Raw genomic sequence first — 18,147 nt, forward strand, 5'->3', positions numbered from 1 at the left:
TTGGTTGTGAGAGGCTGTGTGTGTGTGTGTGTGTGTGTGTGTGTGTGTGTGTGTGTGTGTGTGTGTGTGTGTGTGTGTGTGTGTGTGTGTGCATGGAAGAGATAATGCGCACATACTTGCATGTGTAAAAGCAGAATGGGATTCGAGACTCTGCTGAAGAAATCTAAAGTGTTATCTCAAAGTGGCTTACAGAGTTGCAAGTGTTCTCCAGCTTCACAAGCCATGTATATTATATTCAAAGTTGAAACAAACTGTGTATGTGTGTGTTTGTGTGTGTATGTCTGAGACAGGAGTAGGACAGAGAAAGAGAATGGAGCGGCTAGAGAGTGAGGAAACAATAACACAAAGATGGCTTGGTTTATTGCAACTTTGCTTGTTCTCTTGGTTGCCTCACCTCGTGTCTTTCGCCTTTGTTTTCCGTGAGGAGGATGATGGCATCGGCCAGCGTTGTGGCGGTCGCCTCCACCTGCTCCACCATCACCTGCCTGGAGCTGTAGATAGCCAGGATGTAGCCCGGGAAGTCCTGGCTGGGCCGTCGAGCTGCTCCGCTGGTGGGGCTTGAGACTGGGAAGAAAATAGTATTGTGCCTCCAAATAAGTGTCTTCTGATAAAAACCAACAACTACTGTATGTTTAAAGTCGACTGAATGGTTTTCATAATGCACATAATGTCTGTACACATACTGGGTGTGGGTGGGCCTCCCGTCCCGCTGACGTTCATCTGCCAGTGGTTGAAGGCGCAGCAGACGACCGCATACTCCCCCGGTTCCAGCATCACATCACAACCGACGAACTTCTTCACCGCTCGCTTGCTGTGGGCCAACAGGCGGCCCAGAGTCAGCTTGTTGCCGCTACCGAAGGAGGCACGAAACACCATGATGCACAGGTCCAGTAGGTGGCTGTCGGCTGTGTCCGAACGCCTGGAGAGGGAGAGGGGATATAAATGTTATGAATGTGAACGTGTAAGAAAGGGAGGAGAAGAAGAAGTAGTGAAGGGGTTGGGGGAGGACTTCTTCTACTTACCTGCTTCCCTCTTGGAAGAGAGCAAACTCCAATGCCGTCCTCTCCAGTACAGTGAGGGCTGTGACGGTGACCGGCCCGCTGGCCTTGCTGGGGAAGCAGCCCTGTAGCCTCACCTCCTGCCAGTCAGAGTGGATCTTACAGATGTCCACGGAGTCAAAGTACCTGTGGGAGGAGGTGGATGAGAGGATGGAGCCACATGGCATTACCACAAAGGTCCGCATGTTTTCATACCTCTTCTTCACAGACACCTGCGATATGACCGGCTGCTCTCTGCCTGTCATGAGCAACAGTCTCACAGCAACAGCCTATTTGTATGCATCACAAGCAAGTCTTTAACATTAGAATAGCCTCTGAGGGTTCTGCTATACTAGCAGCATTTGCCTTACTAACATATCAGACCTCCTTCTTCAAACACGGACCCCCGAGAGACGTTTCTCTTCCTCACCTGCAGTCTGTTTTTCACTGTTTCATCACTTCCTAACCTCGCTCTGACAACTGTCTAACATCCTACTTTTGTCTTCTTGACAATCAGGATGAAAAGAGAGGAAGAAAAGGGCAGGTAAGCTGAAGTTTTACAGTAAGGTTTGATCACTAGAGTTAAATAGTCCTTGTTTTAAATGAAAGACTCTTTCTGAAACATTATCAATAATCAACATCAGCTCTATTTATCAACTTGACACGTGTGTCAATATAAAGGCCTTGATATTTGTCAAACTAGCTGACCACCTCTTCTTTTTCCTCACTAAAACAAGTCTAGGCAGACGCAGGCTGTATTGTAGGTTTGTCATATGGCACACAAGAGATTATTTGTCTGTCACAGAAAACAATAAACAGTCTGAAGACAGATGGGACTCCCTACTAGGCTGAACACATTTTTCAGGTTTGAGTCGCTCAGGGGGACAACCACATTGATCCCTCTGGACTTATTGCAACTCTTATTTTGTTAGATACGAGGCACATGAATAACCGACTTAGACACACATAATTCATCTTTAGGTGAGCCTACTAACCTGGTGGACTTTGATCAGATTGTACAATTGTTTCTAGGCAAGTGTATCTTTCTCTGAGCTCATTGTTTGCTAGTGTGAACTACGGTTATTTACAGACACATGGGTTCTCCTCCAACTTTACTACATTTTTCACTTTTGATTGATTTTAAGACTGTTATTCAGTTCCGTTTTCATTCAGTTTTATTTTTGCCATTCCTAACATGCTTCAGTCAGTTATATTTTAAGACACTCAGCTCCCTGTTATTTTTCGGATTACTTTTAGTTTTATAGTGAATCAAACCTGCGTATTGACCTCCACAAGCTCACTGGCCAATGAAACGGTCATTTCATGAAAGGGAAGGATATGCAGGCATGCATGACAACAGAAAGAAGAGCATCTAGAAAAACACTAGCCAATACTTGATGTTGTGTGTGACTGAATGACAGGATTAATCTAATATGACAAAACAAACTGAGAGCCATGACAAGTCTAAGCCTCTGCCTGCCAAATCCCTTGCAACCAAATCGACCACAAAAAAAATCCCAATTCTATAATAACACCATGGTGTGGCAACCATGTGTGATGCACTTGTCAACAAACATAACGTACTAATTTGGTGTCAATACCAGATGGTCAGCAAAATTCACCAAGGCATGAAATTACTAAACCAGCCATTGCTTTTATCACATTATGTGCGCCCATCATGGCACAATTAAAGGACATTTTGAGAGTTATTTCACCTGAACTCCGTTAACAAAGGCTTTGACGTTTGCTCTTCTAAACAGCTGGTGTTGGATAGATCTTTCCTGGGATAAATCCTCACAGGAAGTCATGAGTTTTACATTTCTAACAGCGGTGTGTTTGGAATAAACACAACAAGTGCGGGGGTGTAGCGACAGCAGCCAACAGCCACCACGGCTGAAATTAATTAGCAGCGTGAAAGCTGTGCATTCATCATATGGACACAGTGATTGGCTGGAAGTGCAATGCAAACAAAACACAACAATGGCGACTTATCATCAAAGATGGTAAGAAAAATATTGTGGTTCAGTGTTGACTTTAGATTTCTTCCATGCCTCCTGAAGGCCACTAGGGGGAAGAAAGGTCGACTGGAAATTAGAAGTGAGTCAATGAATAGTCTGAAAGATGGAGCTACTTCATGAGGCGATATCCATCATGCACCACAATAAAAAGCAAAAATCATCTTTCTGTGAACTCGGCTCTTACTTTATGAAGTCGGTGTACTCCATCCAGAAGACACCCTCACTGCTGCCATGAGCCATCAGCTCGTGACGGAGGTGCTGCGGCCAGTCTGTCCACTCGTCCGACCAGCTGCCGTTCCACGAGAAGCGCCCCCACGGGTTACGCAGACGCAGCAACCTGAAGCACATGCAAAGAGTGGCATGTGGGGAGGAAGAGGATTAACAGAAAGGGACAGCCGAATACGGGATCCAGTTATGGTGACAACAGCTTTCAGTCAACGCAGTATCTCCATCTCTGCAGACTCATATTGCTCCTCTTATGGATGATTGCCTGCTTTTTAACAACCCATTTCATTTTACTGCTTTCTCCCTACAGTGAAAAACTTAGGCTGTATAATGGAAAACTATATTGGAGAGTCCCCACTTTTCAAAAAAAGGCCAGGTGAGTCACTGTTTCCAAGCTGCTTTTCATCTCCTCCGGCTTCGAGCAGGCGGACTCCAACTCGCTTTAGATCAAGCACTGTGGCCCAATCTTCCACTGCGATTGCTTTATGGCAGTAAATTAAAGTGGCTGTGTGATGCTCTTGAGCAAATTACATCTGGGATTTACGGCTACACTCTGCTTCCTCTCACAGGTAGGACAGAAGAGGCCTCTATTGTGTTGACTCACAACGCTATCATGATCAAAGTGATCAAACTGAAGTGATGTGCACCTGTTCTTCGTTGGCATCAACCCTCTACCACGTTTACATATGAATCATTCGAGAAATATCTTCAGAAAGCACCTCTTCAATCAAATTAGGATGCATTTTCATCAACATCTATAACAGAAAATGAAGCTTTAAATCTGAGGCAAGACCTGTTTATGCAAGTTCTTCTTAGTGAGTAAACAAAATCTTTAAGACGTGCCAAGCCCATGCCAGTGAAAACCCACCGTATGAATCATTGGTTGCGACTGTGAAATCTACAACAGTCATGAATGCCAGATGTAGCCGAGGGAAAAGGAGGAATTAAAGGAACAGTTTCAGCCTTGAGATGACTTAGAAATGGATTCTATAACTTCCAGAAGAGTTATTCCCATTTCAAACTTTTCTTTTAATGATATCCTCAATGCTATTTAACACAGAAAAGCAGGACTCTCTTTCATAATCAATCCCTTAAATTTATATTATGCCCACCAGCTTGAATTATTCAAAATCCTTTGTCATGGCAGCTGTGAACAAAACACAATCCCAACACAGCTGTTTGAAGTTTTGTCAACAGCATAATATCATTTCTCCATATGGAGTTAATATTTTGTGTTCACACACTTCTGTCTATTTGTACCTGTAACCCTGGACATCTCGTACATCCAGGACGGAATAGGCGTGTCGAGGCCGCAGACCAAGTGACTCGTAGACGACGTCGTCTACCTTCATGTTGCCTCCTCCACAAGACGCACCCATCAGAAACCTAACAGATGAGGACAATGCACAGTGTAAGAAAGGAATCGCTGAAATATCACTAAGAAACATATTGTTGAAATCACAAATAATGCCCCAATCAAAGGTATTGTTATAAAGAGCACCAAAGGTTTGGACTATTTTCACCTTTCCTGCCTTCTTTCTGCTCAGAATTGCTACTTAAGTTAATTACTTCTTTACCTCTTTAATCTTTATTTAACCAAGGGAGCCTAAAAAATAAAATATTCCTTTTCTCCACGTTCCACGAATCAAATATCAGCTATTTGTCTTATATCTCCTAATATGTCCCAATACGATTGCTGCTCCATCTGTGCTGATGCAGCTTGTCTCTGTTTAGTTTAGTACACAAGTGTTGTCAGGATTTTCCAGGCCATTCCCCTTTGATATATTTAACAATACTGCAGGTTTTCTGACAGATGGACCTGCAGGTTGGCCGCAGATGATTTGGCCCCTTTGGAGTTCTGCTAGTGGTCTCTCGTTGCTTTGAAAGCTTGCATATCAAAGTGCTGATTACGAACCTCTTTTATTACTGACATATGCTGCAAATTGGCACTCTGCACCTTTGCAGCTTTGTAACACCTTAGCGTTTGTAGAGAGATTACAGAATGTTGATTCACTGTTTCTTCAATGACATATTTACAAGTTAGTAATTTGTCTGTTGTGCTGTACAAGAATATAAATATTCTATAATCTGTAGTATGTGTGTATACAGTATGTATTCTGTTATCTAACAGAACTTGTGTAGAAATACATAAGCAAAGCCAGCAATGACAATTCCAACAGATTTCCCCCCCACTCCCTCTCTTACCCAGCCTCCTTGGAGCTGAGCATCTTGGCCCAGATGAGGTCTGTGTCGATGGGTTCCTCCCGAGGGTTGGTGGAGCTGACCTGGAGCATCAGGGAGTCACAGGGAGCCCCCGTCAGCGTGGCAAGGCCCTCGATGGCGCGCCCTGCCTGCAGGGCAAAGTAAGAGCCATGGAGTTTGGCCAGGGCCTTCTCAATCAGCGCCACCCACAGCTGCTTCCTCTGGGCCTGGAATGGGAGAGAGAGAGAGAGAAAAGGAAATATTTAGTCATGTCTCAGTCATGAGTAGGGCTCAGGATGTTGTGTTTGCTTTGGGGCTTGTTTTAAGGTGTTGGCTCTGAACCTGCTGGCTGTGACTCAAATGTTTCTGAACACGATAATAAAAAGTGCAATGCCCTCTCTATTCTTTCTAATCTTATCATCACCATAAACATTACCGTTATCGTACCATTTTGTCCCAACACTTTTTTCAAGCTTAGTCATCATAGTGAGGAACCAAACCAAATGTATCTGCTATTTAGTTTTTCCCCTTGTCTTCTTTGAGAATCTATGGTTGGCAATACCATATAGTCTCAACAAGATTATATAGGTATGATAGGTTTTACAGCATATCTGTTAAACATGTGTGTGCCCTAATTTGTGCTTCACTTGTTGCATAATGCAGTACCTCATTTGTCCTGTAATTGACTGTTGATTAATTAGACCTGCAGGTACAATCCTCTTCAGTCTGGTCCTTTGAGACATGCTTGTGATAAACAGCTCGATAACGAATTAACTTCAACTTATAATAAAACTTTGGTACTAGGTTGCAATTCTATCAACTGGGTGAAAATAACTACTCCAAACAAGCACAAAGCAAATTATGGATGCTCTGCTTACTGATTAATCAGAGACTGTGTATGTCTGCCCTTGCTAATATTTCCTGCTGCCTTTAAAAGAGTATGCTACCACTTTGCATTTCTTTAACGCTGTTGGACCCATAGTTAAAAAAAGGATCAAAATCAATGCAGTAGAACCACAGACATCAACCTCCACTCCCCCAGTTCTTTTTTTTTTTAAGCTTAGTCACAACCAACACTGACTTAGGTAACATCGCTTGAGGCAAATTCATCAGACTTAATGCAGCTCCCTCTGGAGCCACAAAAAGCTTTATCCTGCTTTTGTCACATATTCTCCCCAACACCTGCAAACACTGATGTGGAAAGTTCCACTTGAGGGGTCACAATGTGGTATAAGTGAATATAAACAGGATGTCAGAGGGTGAATATTCTGCCTGATTTGCATGTATCAGCATGTTGTTTTGGTCCTTTGTATGTAATTGCTATAAATCCTCTCCTACCTCTTTGACCCAGAAGAGGACAAACATTATATGAACAGAATTTGGTATGTTTCCATCTTAACTCCCTCTATCCACTTTGCAGTGTCCATGCACCATCATCGACATTACTAGTGTATGCTGTTCACTGAATATCTATGAGTCCACCTCCGTTTGGCTTTCACCATTTTCTCATCCCACGTCCCTCCCTCCTTTCCTGACCTGGGAGAAGAGGAGGTAGCCGTAGTCGTCACAGGGCAGCATGTCGTCCACGAGTACCGTCGTCCATGTGCCGTCCTTACATAGCCGAACCTGGTAGGCCCCTTCTGGGCAGATGGTCCGTGTGATCATCACCCTCTCCACCAGCTCCGGACGCTCCGCAAGCACCGCCAGCGCACTCAGGAACCTGCGGAGGGATAAAACTCAATGAATTGGAAAATGAAATGTTAGATCAAGATGGACAGATGGGTGAATGACACAAAACGCAAAGACAATCGGAATTGCGCAGTGAAACAAATGGAGGTGCAAAGACGTAAATGATCGACAGATTGTGACGGACAGGTGGATGGGTGAATGACTTTAGTCAAAAAGACACAGGAACAAAAAATGTCAACTGACAGACACAATCAGAGAAGACAACAAAAAGAAACAGACTGGCAAGCAGCCATGAGAGTTTAAACGGCAAATTAAAATATCCTTTTCCCCAAAGTAGTTGGAGCAGTTTTGAAATTTATTGAAATGGATTTTTTTCTACATAATTTGCCCTCAATGAAAATCAATCACATTTGATGAGTCAAGCCTCTTTGCCTTCTGGTTACCTCCCTATTACTGTTAATTCACCCCGAAGCAAAGACAAACTGGCTCGCCTCCCCTAATTAGCTTGCAAGAGAAATTAGTTAATCAAAAGTCCGGATACATCAGAAAATGCTAATTTCTCACACAAGAGAAACGCAGCTGGGGACACGAGGGTCCAACATAAAAGGAGTATAATTTAAAGTGAACACTAGTTTATGTGAAGATGTAGAGAGAGCTCATATAATACTGATGAAATAGCTACAAACACTTGCGGATTTGGGACAACGTGTGCTGCTGACTCACTTGTGATTTTACAGTTCATTGACCCCCTTGTTAATAACAAACATTTACCACATGGTCCAGCGACTCAGTAGCACTGTCACTATATATCCAGATGAAAGTAATATCACCCTCAGTCCACTCGTCAATGTGCGTTAGAGCAGCGGCCATTGAAAGACTGAATCCCTGTGGTGTGTGTATTATTAAGGCTATATTCCACCTGTTCAAGTGGCAGCTGAGCGAGGCTGATCAGCTCATTCAGGCCTCTGGTGAAAAACCAATCAGCTACAAAAAAAAAACACAAGTGAAAATCCAATTAGCTGTGTCATTATGTGACTCTAATGTCAGTTTGTATTGCAGCCATAATCAAGGACAAGGGTGGCTGGCACTACTTTCTTCTACTGTCACTGGCTGGCTGAAGGGAGCCAGGTTGTTTGCTGGTTTATTAGGACAAGTGTGTGTGTGCGTGTGTGTGTGTGTGTGTGTGTGAGAGAGTGAGATGAATTAGGGTTACATTCTGTCGCGAGTGAGAGGATACAGCTCCGAGGAGGGTTATTTTTGATAAGCTGTGTTTGGTGGTGATGAAGCGAAAAAGTTGCACTGGGACAGCTTTGTGAGTGACTGTTCTTTGTTGTGGGAGTGTGTGTGTGTGTGTGTGTGTGTGTGTGTGTTTGTATGTGGAGGATGATGGTGGATGGCAACACGCATATACACAACCCAAAGGACACACAGAACAAGGGCAGGGAGATAAAGCATGTGTCCAGACTCACATTCCCCTGAATAATCTCCCTGTCAGGTGTATCTGTGCATCTGCCCAACTACACCCTGCTCCCTCTTTCATTTAATACTCGCCTTCTTTCTTTTGGAAGGCAGCCCCCCAATTTTTCAGTTCTCTCGCCTTTTTCTTTCATGACATACTGTTTCACTTCCTCTCTGTCACTGTATGCATCTTTTGCTGCTAGCTTCAAGCTGCAGTGTTCAACTGAAGCAGACAAAAAAAATGAAATAAAATAAGAACAGACATGTAATGTTATCTGCTGTCTGTTCTATATATGAATGAATGGAATGACATTTTTCCTTTTACTTTGTCTGTTCTTGCCATTCTGTGATCTTAGCGTTAATCAGGGCAATTGCTTCTAGTTTTTCCTGCCTTTTATCAAGTATTTTTGCAAATGCATTGTTTGTCTCTAGATGGACATAGACGGATGAGTGTCCTGTGTGCCCTTGTGTTCGGTTGTGACAGCTCACCAGCAATTTCCTAGAAGGCCTTGGAGGATATCAGAGGGCCGTGGCGTGCGGAAGACGGACCACTTGACGCCTCTGTCTTTGAAGTTGCTGCAGTTGATCTCATGGGGACGGAGCCACTTTTTGATTCGCTGCTGGACGCTGTCGCCCTCGGGGAAGCCCACAGAACGAGGTCCCGGGGGGAAACTGTCATCCACAAAGTTCACTGTGTTCTGAATGGGGACGAGAGAAGGACAGTAGAGGGTAGAGGGTGGAGGGTGGAGGGTGGAGGAGAAAAGTGATGGGGAGACAAAAGGGTGAGACTACTGAACCTCTTCAATTATTCTCATCAAGATTTCCCTTTCAAACACATTCAAAAACAGCAAGACACTTATGATTGCTACAAGAAAACATCTTATCTAAAAACCTGAAAATCAATTTTTAAATCATGCCTAAAGGAGTTGTTAAGAGCACTTAAAAAAAAGCTTTTCAAACATCTAATGCAAGCCTGAAGGACACTTGAAACTTTGAGGACTAACAGTTAATCTCTACCCTGATTTTTGCAGGAGGGTGATTATTAATACGGGACATTACAGGCCACCGCATGAGCCCTGGATTCAGGGAGAAACAAGGACAAACTGCTGTCTTCCATATTTAGTTATGTGGCAGCAGGAATTTCTTCCACAGTCAGTGTGGCATCACACATGTGCACAGCAGGACATCGAATGTGGTCCCATGTACCAGCCAGGATAGAGGACACATATGCAAATCCCTTTCAAACGCTTCACTTTTTGACATGTTCCCTGCAGAGCACCCAGCATTTAAAATGACACACTGGATTTAAACACTCTAAAATGTGGCTGCTTGTCTACTGTACACAGGACCTGGACTACATGGATACATTAACAGATCAAGACACCCAATCTGTCACACTATCTGCCCATCTAAAACTCTCCTGTACAAACCTGAGAGGGCCAACAGCCACACACGCAAGCCTATCCAGTTTCCTATTTGTGGTGTCAGAAGTGGGCATGGCCAGTCTTGTTGCGAGGCAGGCAGGGGATGTAATGTGGGCACCCCACTGGAGGCTCACAGTGAAGCGAATTGATTAGTCGCCATCCACCACAATCCAATTCTGTAGCCTCAACGCAGCATTAGCTACCAGACAGAATCACTTCAACACCGCCTCAGCACCCCAGCCATCCCAGGTCTCCATGTAGCTTACCAATTCTGTAGTTCACTGGCTTTCGTATGACCCTTGTGCTGGCTTTTATTGTATGGGCTTAGGGGCTGATGTGGATTTACCACAGAGGCGGAGGGGAAAGCTTTTGCCCTGGACATGTACAGAGATTGCACTCCAAACTAATGTAACTCACAGAGCACAGGCTGAATATAAACACAACTAGAGAGGAATGAGAAAGACCGTAAGCAGTGATCAAGAACTGAAGAAGCAGCCTCGCTTAGTCCAAACTGCTCCTCGTAGAGCTAAGCTGTAATGTAGTTACTATAATGTATCCCTAACAAGCACACAAACACTGATTCTGATCTAAAAAATAACAGACATCATCATTAGGAAAGCTAAGAGGATAAATTCAAAGCCTGTTAGTTCTAATGGATAGATTCATGTCAGGTATGATAAGTTAATATGCAAGGACGCTTCCCACCAAGCATCTGACATGCAAGGACATTATTTTATTGGCTTAATCTGGTCCATTAATTGTGGCTACGATATGAATCAGACATTAATTTGATTTCATTCAGTGCTCTACATTTATCCTGAGGTGAGCATTTCAGTTCAAACACGCTACTAATGCAATACTATACCCATTTTCAGACTTTTACATTCTGTGTTTTAAGAATGAATTTATTGTTTTTTTTTTTTTTTAAGAATGACTTGAAGCTAATCTTCACACTCTCTCATCTAGGGCCTGATGAGGTTAGTATACGGTAAATCCCAGTAAGTGCTGGGAAATTCTGCCATGTGCTTGAAACATATTTTGATCTATCCTTTCACTTCCAGATGGTACTGCTGTTAGAGTATCCCATTGCACTCACCTCTCATATCATAAACACATTTGAGTGGCTTGTTTTGAGTCACTTGAAAGACATGATAATCAGGAGAATGCTTCGCTGCAGTCTGCCCGGAAGGAAAAATCTGTGCTGCACATGCTGCAATTTGCCCATTTACATCCGGAATGCACGGGGTGCTCTGTGAGCATAGTGCTGTTTGTTTGTTTATTTCTTCAAGAGCCTTTGACACCATACAGTCATATGAAACTCGCATATGAAACATGCAGCTCCACTTATGAAAGGCGATTAGAATATACGAGCTGATTCAACCTACATGCATTAATTTTCTAAGCAGTCCTTCGCAAACTAAGGCTTTAAACAACATTGCCTATATGAAATAACATATAACATTAGCACCAGAGTAACATTGGTTATGGCTATGGTGTAGCTGACTGTCCTCATCAAGTCAACCTGGTGCTGCTGTCTCTGATTCTATCACTGTGCTCGTGCAAGCATGCAAACCTGACCATATTCAGACAATTCAGTACTGAGCTAAGAAAAGCTGCTGCCTTCCCGCCATCTCCCAGACTACACTGAACTGGCAGGCACACAAAGACTATTTTGAGGACAGTAAGCTTGAAGCTTGATATCTGCACATTACAGACAACCTATTGATCTCAAAAAATGTGATGACAAGGAACTATAGAGCTGGATTTCATAGTGCCACTATTACTGAACCCAAAACAAAAGCATCTGAGAACAGCTTGGTATGGACAATACTGTCACAGGCAGTGCAAACCTGTTTCTACAGAAGCCCAGAATTTATAATCCAAAACCAACGACAAATTCAAGCAACAATTAAATGAATAGTGGTGTAGAGACTGGGAAAATAAACCAAAGGAGAGTCAATCTGTTGCTATGTAGCCATTTCCAACCATTTCCAGCCATGCTGGGTTTTACAGTTCACAAGCGCTGCTGATGGCTGTTCGTAGCATTTACTTGTTTGGCACAGTGAGAAAGCGGACACGCTCTGGGGCACTGGCACCAAGCACCAACACCTTTTGCTCTCCAAACCAATCAAGGAGAGCAGAAGAGCAAGGAGGCAAGTGAAACAAACAGCACTCAGGTGAAGAGAGAGTATTTCTCACATCACAGTTTTGGTCTTTATTGATTGCCACAATCTGGACAAACTCAAAAGTAATTTGTACCGTAAAATTAATCAGTAACACCATCTGCTTAGTTCAGAAAAATCTGAACTAAAGCAAACAGAAACATGCAGTCTGAAACTTTCACTGTATTTTTGTGACAGACTGCACACACGCCTTGTAACAGGATAAACCAAACGCTTTTATCATTATTAAATTTTCACCACTGGCATTTTGGTGCTTGCCAAATGTTAATGCTTTGACAGAGATGGATTAGAAAGACTAGCACCTCCTGCTTACAAACTCTGCCCCCCATCATCTCCCTGACCCCTAAGACCGAGCTGCAGCAGTTGATGTTGTTAGTGATTACATTCACTATAGGGAAGCGGATCATTTCTGCTCCTCTTCTCTCTAGCTCTGCTACTAAAAATAGGCCAGCCCTGTGTTCACCTTAGCACACACACACACGCGCACGAACACACACATACAAACGCACACACACATGCATACACAGCCAGCCACGCATTGACTGCTACACTGGAGAATTGAGTGCAGTCATGTGGAGAGGGTGGAGGGGTGCAGTGGGTGGCAAGGGGAAAGCATATTTTGAGATATTAGCAGAGGAGGAAAAAAAAACCAGGATGAGCGTGTGGGGATAGATGTGATGGAGGGAGACGGGATGAAAAGGAGATGAAGGAGGGAAAGCACTTTGAAGAGTGCAGAGGGGTAGAGCTGGAGAGAGGGAGGCCTAAAATATTTGTAGGAAAGAAGGAAAGATGATAAAATAAAGACTAGCTTAAATGTCGATCTTAAATTGGGAAAAGAGGAGAGGAAGGTGGGGATGAGGGATCTCCGATATCCTTCCTTCCCACTGAGCCAACTTGCCTCCCACGCTCGCGGCACTGAGCCCTGTGACGTTCAAAGAAGCCATTAATAATGCATTCTAAAGCTCACTTCATGCTATTGTAAACATGGAATGATAGGTGCCATGCCACTGTACTAAGTGGGCACACATTAGCCACGCAAATAAATTCAGAGAATATAAGCCTAACACCAAAATTACCTGAATCTGAACATATCTGGATTCTCCAACGGCCACATTTTTTTGTGGTTTAATTAGTTCAATCAGTTGTCTCATTAGCATAGCAGTGTTAGCGGTCTTAAACGGTCACCCTTCTGACGGCCCTGAGTAGCATATCCATTACAACAGGCCTACCAAAGGTTCAGCATTGCAGAGACAGAGAGCATAAAGTGGTTTGATACAAAGATGCAACATAACCATCTTAGCTATAGTTACTTTGAATCAGACCAATCAGGGCTCATGAATGACACAATTAAGCTCAATGTCTTCTTGATCTCAGAACATTAAATGCAGAGGTACTGAAGCAGGTAAAATGTATCATTATTACATTACATCATGACAACAGAAAAGCATAATTAGGTTTAATAATCACTAGGATTTTCATTAAGTGAATGTGTGTTAAGTACCTATCAATCGCCGACTGAGGTAAGACAATGGTGATTGAGCCTAAGGCTCACTGATGAAAGTATTACTGGAAGATTAAAAGTGGGTGTCAGTGGTGACACTGTAGAAAAAAATCACAAGTGGTGCAAAGTTAGTCATGCATTTTCCATCAACCAGCAGTATTTGCTCTGCCAGACTTCCTCTTATAATACATCCATATCCTCAAATCACTAGTGTGCAAAGAGGCGTAGTGTGTTTTTTTTTTTTTTCCAGGTCTCTGTTGCTGCAAGTAAACCTACTGCCAACTGACTGACATCATACAGGCAACACTGTTGTCTCTGAGAACTAAGTGAGGTCCAAAAGCACACCTGCAATTACTTACCGCTTATTGCCATAGGTGATGCCAAAGAGCATGATCGTAACTTTAAGAAAATAAACACTCAATCATTTATATTGATGCAGGGTAATGAAAATGTTGTGTTTCATGGAATATATTGATATAAAAAGTAAAAAAAGTGTTTAATGTCTGTTTAACAAAAACACAGTTTTGGGACCTTTTGATTTTAAAAACTCGGAAAAGGTGATGCATTGAAGTTATATTCAATATGTATATATATATATATATATATATATATATATATATATATATATATATACACACACACAGTGGTCCCTCGTTTATTGTGGGGGTTACGTTGTAAAATAACCCGCAATAGGCGAAATCCGTGAAGCAGTCAGCTTTATTTTTTACAATTATTATATATATTTTAAGGCTGTAAAACCCCTCACCATACAGTTTATACACTTTTCTCAGACAGGCTCACATTTATCTCTTATTTGACTTGTTTGTTTGTCTTGCAAACAGGCAGCACTTAAAAGTCACACCGCTAGCGATTGAACATTTATGTAAATTTGGCAAGCCGAACGCATTCTGTACTGTACAGAGACACGGCACGGAGGAGATTGATTGACATTGGTCAACAGTCCCTTAGCCAATCAGGACGCAGAACACAATGCGCGTTCATACACTGTAAAAAAAAAAGCATGCAAAATTGCACTAAAAAAATCCGTGAAACAGCGAGGCTGCGAAAGGTGAACCGTGTTATAGCGAGGGACTACTGTATATATATATATATATATATATATATATATATATATATATATATATATTAGAATTTTATATTCAGAAAATTATATTCAGAATGATGAAACATTAATTCTTTCACAGGCAGGTCTGTATACATGTATAAGTAAGTCTAATATCATCCCAAAAGTTGTGGTTGGTGGCAACTGAGGACAGGAAACAGATTATCTGACTCTAACTAGGTTGTCAGCATTTAAAAAAACAACAACATCCCAGCAGAGTCTAACTACAACAAACAATAAAACTGGACTCATTAGAGCCGCCCAGTATGACAGTCACAGTCCTGATACAGACTTTTCTGAATCAGAACTTTGTGAAGTAACTTCCCTGTGACTGAGGGCAAGCTGTAGTCTGGAAATAAAATTGAGACACTGTATCTGCAGCTCATTTAGGTGGCCAAGAATCACCCGCTGGTCGTTTAAAACTCAGCTAACGAAGCAAGTGCAAACAGAGGCAATGACAAAGCCTATTAGCATTTCTCTGAAATGAGATAGATTGAGGGAGTGGGAACAATGCCAGAGCCATAACAAAAAAGGGAATAGGGGAAACAGTGCTCTGAAAGGGAATGTGCACCCTGTGACACATTACACACTGAAATAACTAGATTTTGACTTCTTAGAGAACACAAGGAAAACTTTGTAACTCTGCAGAACTATGGCCACACATGATTAACTTGATTAATCATCACTCTTATAATTTATTAATAATAGTCAAAGTTATTGTACCAACTTTTAAACCCTGAGCCATTAAAGGGTTGATGTTTTTGTGTGTTTCCCAGCTACAACAAATTTTTCCCTTACCTCTCTGCAGAAGCTGACTATGTTCTCCCACAGCTCCTTGGCCTCGCCCTCGTCATTTCGTCGACGGGCCTCTACATGCATGCTCTCCCTCCTCTTCAGAGGCTTAACCACCTTGCGAAGAGTGAGGTACTGCTGAGGTGTGTGGCATGCTGCACAGTTCTTGGCCTTGATGTCGTTGAGCAGCGTACATGCTGGGCAGCTCCACTGTCCTACCTTCTCCTGAAGGCTAAATGAGGTGGTGGAGGAGGAGGAACTGGATGAAGCAATCGCTGAAGAGGAGGAAGGGAAGCCCCGGGCCTGTTTCCGTGTTTTATGACCCGAGGAGGTTGAAGACATGGAGGGTGTACAGGAGCATGATGCAGTGCCAGGACTCAATGGGAGGCCACATTGTGTACAGCAGCGGGGCAGGGGGGCCTGCTGCTCCTGAAAGCCATGGAGCTTGGAAGAACCGCAGGCTGAGCACTTGGGTGCACCTGTAGGGTTGCGCAGCGTGCACTTCGAGCAGGCCCAGGTGCTAAAGTCTGGGCTGGAGGGGCTGGCTGGGGTGAATCGTACCGTCTCACAGCCTACCAGGTCAATGAGGTCAGCACCAGCCCGTGATGATCGGCAGGCCTCGCACTTAGATGAGCTACCTGGGTTGGGCAACGAGCAGCTAGGGCACTTCCAGGTGGGCGTGGATGAAGAAGCAACTGGGAGGTGGGGGGCTAGTGGATGGTGCTGTGGGTCTTCTTCTTCCAAGATACTGAGGCGCTTGCTAGGGTATGAAGGTTCCTGGGGTTGGGCATGTTTGGGCTTGGCTGGCCGCTGTGGACCTGGCTGGGGTGGCACACTGGCCGCTGAAGGAGAGGTGGGGCTGGGAGTGTTGGTGCCTGCGTTTGGCGGGCGCCCTGGAGGGGGCACCTCTCTCCTGCTGCGGGGCACAGGGTTATTTTGAAGGGAGGAGGTGAAAGAAGTAAAAGGGGAAGAAATAGATTGTGAGGAGACATGGGGAGGCTCTTGAGCATCACAGGGAGGGGCAGGGGGAGAGTCATCTGTTAGGTCTATGAGCAGTGGGGCAGCCCCGGCCGTGTGAACAGGAAATCCCAGCACAGGTGTGCGCACCTCAGGCACCACCAGTGCCTCAGGGGGGATTTTAGGCAAAGACAGTTTCCTGGGCCCACCACAGGCTGAGCATGATAGCGCCACAGGTGTGTTGTGAAGTGTGCAGCGAGGGCAAGCCCAGCCTGCGTGGTGTCCCTCCAGGATGCCCACTTCTCCGTTGCTCTCGGACCGTCGCAGGACTTCCTCCTTAGCTGGATGCTGTCCATGGGGCTCAAGTATAACAGTGGGGGTGACGGTGGGTGTAGGGGGTTCGGTCGGAGCAGGCGGGAGGCCGTTGGCAGTGGCGGCTATGGTGGTTGTAGGGGGTGTGTGAGTGGCAGGGGATGGTCCGAAGCCGCAGACAGAGCAGGCTCCAGATCCCTGGGGGTTGTTGAGCGTACAGCGGGGACAGGCCCAGCGATGCTCCTCTGTGCTGCTCAGCCGCAGGATCTGGTTAAGGTCAGGTTTCTGGCGAGGTGCCTCACAGATTGAACAGCGAGGTGCAGCGCCGGCATTTAAGAAGGTGCAGCGTCCACATGACCATTCACTGCCTCGCACTGCTGCTGCCATGGAGCCAGGAGAGTGAGAGTGGCTGGAAAACAGCAAACAATGAGTCAAAACAAATGAAACGGCAAAATGAGTCAGTAATACATTCTGCCATATAACTGCAATAATACGTGCATATTGAGTTTGCAACTGTTCAATCATTTGAGCTATTTCAGTAACTAATATTCTAAGCAATGAGTATGTGTCCGTGCAGCAAAGTAGGAGGAAGAGAAAGAACAGAAGCAATACAGGGTCAAAAAGAGTGAGAAATTAGAAATTATGAGAAAGCCAGAGGATGAATGCAAGCTTCCAGTCAACTAAGGGTGATTATCTAAAGGAAGAGAGGAAAGCAAAAACATCTGAGACCACAAGAGGAGGAGAGACAGACAGAATTAGAAAAATAGAGAGCGAGAGGGAAAGATTAGCCAGTGCAGGGGAAAAATCAAATCTCCCTCCTGGGGCTCTGAGGGCAGTAAATCCATACACAATGGCCACATGATTAGACAGCACATAGAGAGGAGGAGTTAGAGGAGAGGACAGGAGAGGAGAGGAGGCTGCTACAGCCCAAGAATACTAAAAAAAAAAAACATTCCTTAAGTCCTCCTGACAGACACTTATTAGAATGGAAAAAAACACATGGCATCTCTTCCACTTCATATTAGCACTTCTCTCCCCTTTCACTCTGTGAATGCTAATGCGGGGCAGATGGGGGCAACTTAAGGTCAAGTCAATCCCATGCCCAAATGAATTTCCAAATGAATTCAAATGCATGAGCCCATTAATATTGGCAACACTTATAACCTCTGCATATTTAATGACTTTTCATTCATACTCCTGGATTTAAAGCAATTTAAAAACAACTC

At 44.0% G+C, this 18,147-nt stretch overlaps 1 protein-coding gene across 1 annotated transcript in view; it reads right to left on the reverse strand.

The window, feature by feature from the left end:
- Positions 1-18,147, reverse strand: part of capn15 (calpain 15) — a 37,381-nt gene that overhangs the window by 5,275 nt on the left and 13,959 nt on the right. Inside the window, exons 2-10 of the mRNA XM_070851869.1 lie at positions 15,659-17,330; positions 9,119-9,327; positions 7,019-7,202; positions 5,486-5,709; positions 4,541-4,666; positions 3,240-3,392; positions 1,023-1,184; positions 684-919; positions 395-564 (exon numbers count right to left, since the gene is read on the reverse strand). Coding sequence (XP_070707970.1) covers positions 395-564; positions 684-919; positions 1,023-1,184; positions 3,240-3,392; positions 4,541-4,666; positions 5,486-5,709; positions 7,019-7,202; positions 9,119-9,327; positions 15,659-17,308 — 3,114 coding nt within the window. The 5' untranslated portion in view covers positions 17,309-17,330. The remainder of the gene's footprint in view (positions 1-394; positions 565-683; positions 920-1,022; positions 1,185-3,239; positions 3,393-4,540; positions 4,667-5,485; positions 5,710-7,018; positions 7,203-9,118; positions 9,328-15,658; positions 17,331-18,147) is intronic.

The sequence above is a fragment of the Pempheris klunzingeri genome, chromosome 20, assembly GCF_042242105.1.
Source record: "Pempheris klunzingeri isolate RE-2024b chromosome 20, fPemKlu1.hap1, whole genome shotgun sequence".
In the NCBI taxonomy this organism is placed as follows: Eukaryota; Metazoa; Chordata; class Actinopteri; order Acropomatiformes; family Pempheridae; genus Pempheris; species Pempheris klunzingeri.